We start from the raw sequence: 11398 nt of genomic DNA on the forward strand, positions 1-11398 counted from the left end.
ATAGATGCTAAACAGAACAGGGGATCATCATCTCTCAACTGAAGGTATAAATATTATCTATTTCACAATACAAAAGTGATGACCAAGAAAAATTGGCACAAAATAACACTTACAAAGCATTACCAACTTCATCGTTAGTCCCAGACAACTAAAAAAGCAGTAGATCAAAATAACAGACGTCCAAATAAATGCGTTTTATGAATACATCATCGTTAGTCCTGTCCGAGATACAACGGTCTCATCTAAGTTTCTAGTCATATGAAAGATGGAAGTTGAAGTCTTGCTTTAACATCGCTAGTCCTACTTTTTTTCTTTTTTGCTGTAAATCAAAACAAAGGCTAAGCAGCAGAGAGAGGGATTGGCTTAACAGCACTGTGAATACGTCGGAATGCGGTTCTCACTCTTTCTTTGAGCCCTTCATTCTCGCTCTCGACATCGCCACTCTCTTTGTCAAGATAAGCCACATTGTTGTCAACAGTAATCACCAACTTCCCATTTTCTCCAAGCTTCACATCTCCGAACAAGGAAACTAGAAGGGCATGGGAGACTTTCTCCATCTTCTTCTGGTTTTCCTCTTCTGATTTTAGTGACTCAGACTCATCAACCACCTTTGGCATTTCCCGGCTCATATTAAGAACCATAGCCACAATTGAATCAGAAACCATGTCACTAATTGGGTCTGCTGCCCAATGTAGAGATATATGCTTCTCAGACTCCTGCTTTACAGTCACACAGTTATGAACCCTAAAAGTTTGAACATTAGAATCTTCATCGACGCCAGATTCAACGCTTTCATATATTTGCTTGAGTCGATGCTTCAAGACACCAAAGGCACCCGAGTATGGGATGGTGATCCTTTGGTTAACATTAGCTGTGCAAAGTTGAGAAAATACATGAAGATCCTCGGGTGCCATTATTTGATAAGTGAAACCCTTTTTTACCAGTAGGCCACTCACAGTCTCACCGACTTCTGGGGTCTTCTCGGCTAGCCGTCCAATGGTTTTCGCCATTTTCTCTGAACTAAAGTACATTTCAACAGACTGACAGTTTTTCGGAGTAATGATTTTGGTGTTTCCGCCAGCAAACATGGTAATAAGGTTTTGCTTAAGCCTTCCCATCTCATTAGCCTCTCCATGGACTAATATAATGTTAGGAGGCATAAGTTCCTTCAAGAAAGCACTTGTTTGAGCAGAATCAGCATGAGCAGAGAAGGATATGTAATGCACCTGCATGTTGAGAGGAGCCGAGAGACCATTCATAAGGGTGACTTCCTTGGGTTCATTAATGATTGTTTTAGCCAATGTCCCTTCGACTACATATCCAGGAATAACACATGCATTTCTCTTGTCAGAACACCACTTGTCAAATAGCTGTCTAGATAGCCCACTCTGGAGCCCACCTGGGCTTGCCATCACCACACAGGGGCCAACATCATCGAAATTTTCAATGCTCTTCAGTGGAGATATGTGCTTAAAGTCGAATGGGTTTGAATCAGCAAACTGGGTGCGAATTCTATCGTTCATAGCATTTATGTATGTTTGATAGACAGCCATGCACCTTTTGGCAAGAGGAGAAGCATAATATATGGGAATGTGTTGAATTTCAGGGTGATTTGACCAAAACTCATCAAGAATCAATAGTAGTTCCTGTGCACGACCAAGGGCAAATGCGGGAATCAGAACACGACCCCCCTTATCTACAGTCGAGTAAATGACATCAGTGAAGCGTTTTTCTCTTATGTGCCTAGGCTGATGGAGTTGGACACCATATGTCGATTCTATTATGCATACATCTGGAGAGAATTGAGGGGTCTCTGCAGCACGTAAATGTCTATCTTCTTCGCGTGAATAGTCTCCTGTGTATAGAATTCTCACTCCGGCAATGTCCACCATGAACATGGCTGCACCAAGGACATGACCGGCAGTGTAACACCAAAAACGAATGCCATTAACTTCTAGAGTCTGATGGAAATCAATAACCTAAAAATAGTCACATGTATCCAAGTACCGAGTCAATTTTCAAGGAGTAATGACACTTTAAGAGCTGCATATGAACAAAGTAAAATATTGCTCGAAAAAATGAACCGTGGGACTACAGTGAAGAAGCACACCATAACAACAGAAGGCAATACCAAAACAATATCTCAAAGGATTAACTGCGAGACGCTGGCCTTGTCTCTCACTTGGAAGAAGCAGTTTTAGATAGCAGATTATAATTAGCAGATAATAATTCATAATAGGTTTGACCATCACGTTCTATTAGCAGGATTAAGAAAACGTGTTTGATAAATAGGAGATACAATGATATTTAAGCGAAACAATGTGGTGTTGAATATGTTATCTCAATTTGATGCTAATATCAGCATATTATAAATAAAAATAAAAATACACGTAATAAACATGTTCATTGATTATTCTACTTTTTAGAATAAATCTACTAATTTTTATCAATATGTTGTTTACCAAAATATGTGGAGTACTCTTAATTAATTTTTCATGTAAACTCACCCCTAAAAATCTATTTTTATGTCACACTATCCAAATTCTTTTTCCGGCACAAAAGGTTAACTTCTTAACATTCCAGTCATTGACCTTCGTGGAACGTGAGAAAACACGATTTTCTTAAATAACAAGGAGTTCAACATGAAATAGACTTTCACATATTTATCAGCCACTGTAGTTCGCATAGTTGCGCTCAAAAGCATTGTATACAATTATCAACACCAAGTAGACCATGCATCAACTAGCACAATTACTTAATTATCAAACCCTGGTGATACCACATCACCATAAAATTCAAAGTTCTTAAAAGATTTTTGGGAACTACAATTTCATTTTGAACTCTTAATTCAAAATATGGAAACCGGAGTTGTGAGTTTTAAATCCCAATCCCTTGTCCGGAGAACCTAAGAATCTTAATTACAAAAATACAATATAGAACACGTTGTTTGGCATGCATCAATTTCGGACTTTTTTTTTTGGCAGTAAATGACTTTGGGTAGTGTCTTACATAAAAAACTAGATTTATATAAAAATCAAAGGGAGTGTTTCACAAGTCGAGTCTATTAAAAGGTAGTGTATAGCAATCAATCTTGTCTTAGATAATCATAAATTAGACAGGTCATGAAAATAAAAAAGATGAACTGCAGTGTTCACAAACATACAAGGATTCGATTGTGAGGTTGGATAGAAAACGAACCTCGATTTTATCCATAGAACGAATAATATCTTGTTCATCAAACAACATGTCCTCAACTGAAACTTTGCTTACTTTGACATAGTCAGACAAAAGCAATCTGTAAATAGCTTTAGTTGCATGGGTCATGAAAACTCTTCCTTTGAAAGTTGTCTGATAAAAGAGGTAGAAAACGTAGGCTTAAGGCGTAGAAGGCAAAAAAGGCAGGTTAACAGAAAAAGAGTGAATAGAAACACAAACCTTCTCCAAGAAATAAGGTAGAGAGGCAGCATGATCCAAGTGAAAACTGCAGAAGTGAATAAAGAATGTAGGAATTTGAATAGGAGAGTAACAAGGGGGGGAAAGTAAGGGAAAGCGAACATACTGAGTAACAAGAAGAACATCAATAGTGGAAGGATCAATCTCATCAAAGTAAGGCAAAGCAGACATGCCAGAATATCCAGGGTGAATACCACAGTCAAACTGGAAAAAGTAAAACCACATTAATTTGTATTGAAAGATAAATGGGGTATTCAATTCAAGAAAAAGTAAAAGTATACATACCATAACAGTCTTGCCCTTGTAAGTCATGTAAACACAAGAACGACCGACTTCACAACCAGCGCCTAAAGGAGTGATTACGAGTTGATCCCCTTCCCTGTTAGTAGCGGAAGAAGAAGAATCACGCCTCTTGGTTGATGATGATGGTGGTGGTGGCCCAGTAGATGCCATGCTTCAAGTAAAATCCCTTAAATTGTTATGATTATGATTTATCAAATAAGATTAGTAAAACCCTAACTAAACCCAGAAATAAATATTGAAATTGAAAAAAACCTAGTTCCTTCAATTATAAGAAAGAAAGATAGATAGAAGCTTTTAAGTAAAAAAGAAAGAATACCTTAAGTAGGAGGTAGGAGGTAGGAGATAGGAGAAGAAGGAGACGCCGCCGACTTGACGGAGGAAATACACTCTACTTTATTACTTCACTCTCTCTTCCTGATTCCAACTCTTTTATGTGTCACTACAACCCAAATACCTAAATTCTCAACAAACACTTAAATGATAATCTGAAACATTATCATTAGCTCTCGTAGCTCAGTTGGTTAGAGCACCCGTTTAGTAAGCGGGAGGTCTTGAGTTCGACTCTCAACGAGAGCAGACTGTTTTTTTATAGGAGATGATTACCACACTTTTCCGTACCCATGTCATCCTATATTTTATTTTATTTTATTTTATTTTATGAGTTGTACTAGTATTCATGCACCGACTATGACAATAACAAAGTTTGGTAAACTATAATTTATTTTATTATACAAAAATATTCATAAACTTTCCATGTTTGATGACCAAAAATTACGCGAACCGTGGTTTTTTGGTTGAAATATGTAATAAACACCCCTAACTCTTTGTCGGTATTTGAAGTGTGAATTTCACAATATAAATATAAATAGAAATATTTGTTCGATATGAACTCATGTTGGTCTGATGCTCATAACCATCTCAAGTAGCTAAATAGGAGTATCAAAGCTGTTTCTTTTTTCAACAATCATATCTATCTATCTATCTATATATATAAAAGAGGATTTTTTCAGACAATATAAAAGAGTCTAAGTTTTTTGAACCACTAAAAATAAAATAAAGTATATTTCGTAACAGAAGATAATGTACAATGGAATATGATATACATAATATGTAAAAAGATAAGAATCAATATGTGAAGATAAGAATCAACTAGTATTGGTGTCCGGCTTCGCCCGGGCTACATCTACTTACTATTAATTTTTTTTTCATTAAATAGAATTACTTAAAGTTGCATAACCCATAAATTTATTATTAATATATTTTTCTATGATATATCCTAAAATTACGATGAAATAAATTTTGAGACAAATTCACTACTCCCGCTATTAATATTTTACTCTTATTAATGAGAAAATAGTAATAACATTTCACTACTTGTCCGTAATCATTGTTACTTTCACTACTCCCGCCGTAGTTATTGTTAGTGTCACTACTTCCGCATTAATATTGATAATTTCACTACTTCCGCCGTAATTATTGTTATTTTCACTATTGCCGCATTAATATTGATTATTTCACTACTCCCATTGTTTTTCTACCACTTTTACTAATCTCGCTGATAATATTGTTACATTTACTACTCAAATGAATGATTCCTATCATATAATTATATTTATATCCAATGTTGCTACAATTCTTTTCTTTACTGAAGAAATTACTTTTACTACTTAGGCATGCAATTTTAAGAGAATTATATATTTATATAAATATATTATATATATGCATTAAATCAAATCGAAAAAATTATGCAATATTATATATTATGGAATCTAACTTGAATTATTTATAACCTATTTATTATATTTTTGTATGTTAAATAATTAACATCTCTATACATCTAATAAACTATAAAGTTTAATAAAATTGCATAGATTTTAAATTTAATATATATTTTATGATGATAATAATAATTAATACCATAAGTGTGCATGTTTATTGTGAACCCCCGCAATAACGCGGAAATATAACTTATAAATTCAAGCGGAAATTTGGAAATTTTTGAAACTTTTAAAGTTTAAAGCGCGGGTTCATTAAAATCCAAAACACAAATAAAGAATGCGGAAACAAAGATTAAATCATACAAACGTGATAGTCAAGGTGAGGGAAAATATATCCCTCGAATGACAAAATGATAAAAGGTGAGTCTAAGCAATCCTACTAAACCGACTACTAGTCCAAGGTGCTCGCTAGCTCACACATGTCTTCACCCCATAGATGCACCAACTAATACCTGTCATTCATGTAAACATGAACGCCACAGTCAGTGGGGAGTAACTCAAGGTTCTCTCAGCCACAAAATGTCAAAACGAACATAACAAAATATTAGATAAGATATGAGTAAATCGGATTATAACTAAACATGGGATCATACGTGTTTAAACCAACAAGGATAAAAGAAATGGTAGGATAAACAAGTAAGTAATGCATAAGCAACAATAAAATAATTAGAATAGAAAGACGAGGAAGCAGACACGACCACTTAGCCACGAGCACGTATTTCAAGGAGATATGACCAAAGTAATCATCCAAATAATGCAAGACATTTATCACTCTTAGACTATAATTTCCCCGGGTAGGACTACGATAATAATACGGTCCTAGTCTAAATCTGCAGATTCTCGGGTGTACATCCCGATTCGACGTGCGCCAAAGACAAAGACGCACCCAAGACTCGACTACTAATGAGACCGAGTACCCCAATCGCGTAACAAAGACGAAAGTGGCGGAAAGACTAAGATAAGACTCACTTGCCGTAACAAAGACAAGTGGCCAAAAGCCGTACTTGCTGTAACAAAGACAAGTAGGCCAAACTGTACTTGCCGTAACAAAGACAAGTAGGTCAAACCCGTACTTGCCGAACAAAGACAAGCGGGGCGGAAATGTATGTCAAGCATATACGATGGTATTATGGCATTTCTACAAGAATACGACTCTTTTCAATTAATCATGTGGAATAAATTACTCGTATTTGCAATACGATAAATAAATGAGAATAAATGAATTAAAGCTCATATAATAGATAAATGAAGATATTTCATATAGTTATGACATGAATAAACAATAAGTTCCACATTTAAGATTCATGTGAGAAATATATAAATAAACGGCAAATAATGAATTTAAGATACATAAAACATGTGACGGAATTCAATTTAATTAAACCCGAACAAAAATATTTCACGGATAAAAATTAACCCAATTTAATTAACATGTAGAATAAATCATACGTACTTGAGGCGTGATAAATAAATGAAAAAGAGCAAGTACAAAGTCGTAAATGGAGTATTCCACGTCATTTCATACTTTTATAACGAGGACTACCATTTTATTTCATATAACTAAGCCATCTGAGCAAAAAGAAAACAAGCGGGAATGAACAATTGCATTATGTAAAACATGAGATGAAACGTAAATAATCACATGTGAGCCATTCATAAGCATATGCCGCAATATACGAGTGACCCAACAACCACAAGGCATGTTCAAAACTTAACATAGGATATGGGAAGGCATAAAACAAAGGAGGAAAGACGGTCGCGAACTGCACAAAAGACGAGATGGACACACACGGGTTAAGGCCGTGCTGCCCAGCCAGCCTGCCCACCCTTGCCCACTGCCCAGGCCATGGCATGGCCACTGCCCAGGTGCTGCCAGGCCGTGGAAAACCCAACCCAAGCCGTGGACAGCCCAGTCCAAGCGTGTCCAGCACAAGGCAAGGGGACGAGCTCAAAACTTCAACAACTTACCCAATTCAATGAAATAGGCAGATAACATGTTACAAAGGAGTATAGCATATACGGATTACGAAGTTGTAGTATAAGAGCATGAATGAACGACAAGGTATTATCGGAAAGATAAATCATGTATTTCAATAACAAAATATACGCGTTGATTATGGAGTGTCTGACTGCTAGACCCGACTAGAAGTAATCATCCAGAAACCCAATTCGTTCCCGAACAGAAATGCGGAAACAGACCGAGTTAGACAGTCCCATTTCAGTCACTCTTATGTCCCCAAAAACAGTCCCGACAAGCACCATTTTACCCGCCCCAAACAGACTCATACACAGTCCCAAAACGGCACTTCACAGTCCATGAGTTCAAGAGTGACCTGCACAAAGCGACTCAAAACAGTCCTACAAATGCATACAACCAGTACCCATAACTCAACATGTATCCGTCTCAATTTCAGCGTTTAAAACTCCTATTTCGGCTGTCCATAACATCACACAAACCGGACCAAAGATGGTATCCAAAACAGACTTTAAGACAGTCCCAAAACGGCCTACTCAACACGCTACGACAATCCCAAAATGTCCCGAAGTACCCGCAAAAACTGACTCAAAACCGTCCCAATTTCTGACTTTAAGACAGTCCAATTCGACTCCTATAACTTCTATGTAAAGTGCAAAAAAATGTAACTCAAACACCCCCAGTTCAGCTTCATTTTGAGACGGAAAATTTACATACAAATGAGAAAAACATAAAGGTTCAAACTTTGACAAACAAGAGCATAAAAACGACACAAAAGACAGAAATGTCGACATTTGTCGAGTAACCTATCACCGTTACCTCTTGGCTATTCACACTTCCGACTCAAAGCTACTCCGAGTTGTCCGAGATAGAATCTACACACAAAATACATAAAATTAAAGAGGAATTTCGAACTGAAAAAGGGACGGCAGACCTGAAACGTGAAGAAAGTCAGTCCCTTTCTTACATAGAAGGAAGGAGGACGGAAAGAGGAAGAGTTTGGTGTAAAGTTTATCAAATTTGGTTGAGAATGGAGGCGGGATCTGGGTCTCAAGCTCGGCGAAAAGATGGAGTTTGGCTCTGTGTCGATGTTGTTGCATCTGGTGACTTCGAAAAAAAGAAAGGAGATGAGGGGAGGTGGGGACGGAGTGGTGAGAGAGGGAGTATGTAATAATAATAATAATAATAATAATAATAATAATAATAATAATAATAATAATAATAATAATAATAATAATAATAATAAGATAATAATAATAGAAAGGTTATTTAAGTTAGAGTGTAAGTGAGTAGGTGACGGTAACAAAGACGGAAATATTTTTATTATTATCACCTATTATTAATATCCGAATAAATATATATATTTTTTTACCGACTAAACTTTTAAAAATATAGTTTCCATAAAAATTATGTTTAAAAATGAGATTAATTAAATTGAGCAATTGAAAATATAAATAAAGCGATAGAAAGATTAGTTAATTTATAACTGCTAAGATTGAAAATTCGCGGGTGTTACATTTATACTAATTATATATTTTATTTTAAAGAAATTGACCATCTTCTAGTATTCTATAAATATTTAGGAAAATTACCAAGCATCTTCTTTCTATTAGTCTCCTTGAAATTGACCATCTTAATTAATTATTTTATTTTAAGGAAATTGACCATGTTTTAGTCTCTTACAAATGTTTAGGAAAATTACCAAGTTTCTACATAATTTAATTTTAACCCAAACTATATAATATTTGTATTAAGATCCCTTAATCGGGTCCATCACACGGTGCTAATGATTTAAAACTATATAGTATAATTAATTTGTATAACTTTCTTTGATTACATTGAAGTCCCTTGGTTTCTGGAATTAATATATAATATTGATTGATTGATATGTGATGGTAAACAGACTGAGGCATCATATAAGAACAAGGACTTTTTCTACTATATAAATACCATACATACAGACTTTTACCATGAACACTATAGCTCAGTTTCTTTCAACTCATAGTTAAACTCATACGGAGTAGTTTTTAGAATTATAATAAAGTCCATGTAGTATACGTCTAATTTTATTGTTGTTGTACCTTTGTTGCGTATTTCTAATGATCAGTTTTTCATGTGTTCAGGTGTTTCAATTGGATTTTCAAATTACATGTACACCAAAGAATCGATGTCATACCTTTTCTCTAATATTTGCATAAATTAAAGGTTTGTAAGTCGATTCTCCCTTTGTGTCAATCATTTGTATGTTTTATTTTCTATTTTTTGTGAGAGTTATTATAATCAAAGGCAAACAAAATGTTTGGAACGGTGGAGTATGTAGAGAAAGCTCATTATCTTTTGTTGGTTTTGCTTAATTTACAGTTTATTTTCTTTAACAAAATCTAATTGTGTTAATTTATTTGCAGATTGTAGTCATACTTTGATTAAAGATAAATAAATGGTTGTGACGGAGGGAGGGACTATCACAGAAACAAAAAAATCGATATACAACAAAGTCAGTTTGATTCCCTGGTTTGATCAATAGGATGTATCTATGTTTTTTTTTTGATAAGGAAAGGAAACTAGGTCGACCGAAATCGACTTATAACATCCTCGCAGATGAGACCGATAATTAAAAGTCAAGAACATTCAAATTACCCGAATCATAGCAAATAAAGGAAACAAAAGGACAAAAACAAAACTCTCAAAGAAAGTCTTGCTAAACTTTGCACCCAAAAGAACAAAAAAATAATAAAAATTGAATAAAAATTGACTCACAGAGGGAGAAGAGAGGCAAGAAAAGACAGATCCCAAATGCAAAGCTCTAGATAAAAAAAAATGAAACTTGCCTCTTTTCTAATCAAAGATCGGTAGAAACTACCAACAAAACTTCTTCATTAATGGTGACTAGTCATCTTCCACAAACCAACATACAACAATCGCAAGTCTTCTTTATCAACCAAAAATTCGGATCTCTATTCCAAACCAACACCGAAATTGGAGAAAGAAACCAAAAACCATATACTTCCAAAAAAAATTAAGATCAATTCATGAGATTAAAATCTCATAAAGTTTGTCTATTTAAATTCCTGTTTATCTTAAACCTTCAAGCTAAAGATGTATTGATTGTATGTAATTCTCTGGTGCTAAAATAGAGAGTTAAAACAACCAAATTTTAAAGAAGGTAAAAAATAAACCAAGAAAATGGACTGGAGAAATCTTTTCAAGAGAAAAGAGATAAAAATTGCTGGGAAAGATGGGAATCAAGAGAGACACATCTTATTCTGAGTTTTTAAGACTTTTAGAAAAACTTTTCTCTCTCTAAAATTTTAGAGAGAAGGAGGAGCTTTTGCCGGATGGATCTATGTTTGATAGGCTTATTTGTGCTGTATTCTAGATGCATTTTCTGTGGAAAATACCAACAAGCTATGGGAATGGCAATTGAGTGCAGAAGACTTGATAAACTAAAAGAGGGTATTATGAGGAGTGACAATGCTCCTGGATGTTTGGCATACTTTATTAATGTCTCACACTCCTACGTTAATCAGTATTTAAAGAATTATTTACTATTTTTATGTATTTATGATTAATAAAGTCGTTCTAAATTCATATTTTACGAGGTTAAAAGTTATATCTTTTCGAAAGAGTTCCTTTGTGATCAACAAGAGGCACTTCCATGTTTTACAAAATTACCTACTTTATAAAATAAGCATTCGTTTTACATAAATCCTATCAATCTACTAAAACAATATGGAAGAAAAGTTGAACCACTTATAAAAGATAGATTTTGAATTTTAGACGGCTGTTTGAGTTTGGCCATTATTAGGACTCCTTAGAACAATCAATCATTCAATTTTAATAGGCATTGATTTTATTTATTTCCTATATAGAGCGATCAACTACGCAAGAA

General features: G+C 34.7%; 1 protein-coding gene and 1 non-coding gene across 3 annotated transcripts; one reads left to right on the top strand and one right to left on the bottom strand.

The window, feature by feature from the left end:
• Window positions 1–9: 9 nt before the first annotated feature.
• On the bottom strand, window positions 10–10843 carry LOC141599787 (cleavage and polyadenylation specificity factor subunit 3-I). Of its 2 annotated transcripts, XM_074419898.1 has the most exons (7): window positions 10338–10843; window positions 4073–4210; window positions 3739–3907; window positions 3560–3657; window positions 3436–3481; window positions 3199–3348; window positions 10–1979 (listed from the first exon to the last, which is right to left on the bottom strand). In XM_074419898.1, exons 3-7 carry the CDS (start codon window positions 3904–3906, stop codon window positions 339–341), a joined length of 2103 nt encoding a protein of 700 aa, XP_074275999.1. In that variant the 5' UTR covers window position 3907; window positions 4073–4210; window positions 10338–10843; the 3' UTR covers window positions 10–338. The 2 variants fall into 2 exon arrangements, with proteins under 2 accessions (XP_074275999.1, XP_074276000.1); XM_074419899.1 differs by lacking the exon at window positions 10338–10843 and having other exon boundaries at window positions 3739–3922; window positions 4073–4204.
• On the top strand, window positions 4259–4332 carry TRNAT-AGU (transfer RNA threonine (anticodon AGU)). The gene has a single exon. It is a non-coding gene; the product is annotated as a tRNA-Thr (tRNA).
• Window positions 10844–11398: the final 555 nt, after the last annotated feature.

This window comes from Silene latifolia, chromosome 9, assembly GCF_048544455.1.
Source record: "Silene latifolia isolate original U9 population chromosome 9, ASM4854445v1, whole genome shotgun sequence".
NCBI lineage: Eukaryota > Viridiplantae > Streptophyta > Magnoliopsida > Caryophyllales > Caryophyllaceae > Silene > Silene latifolia.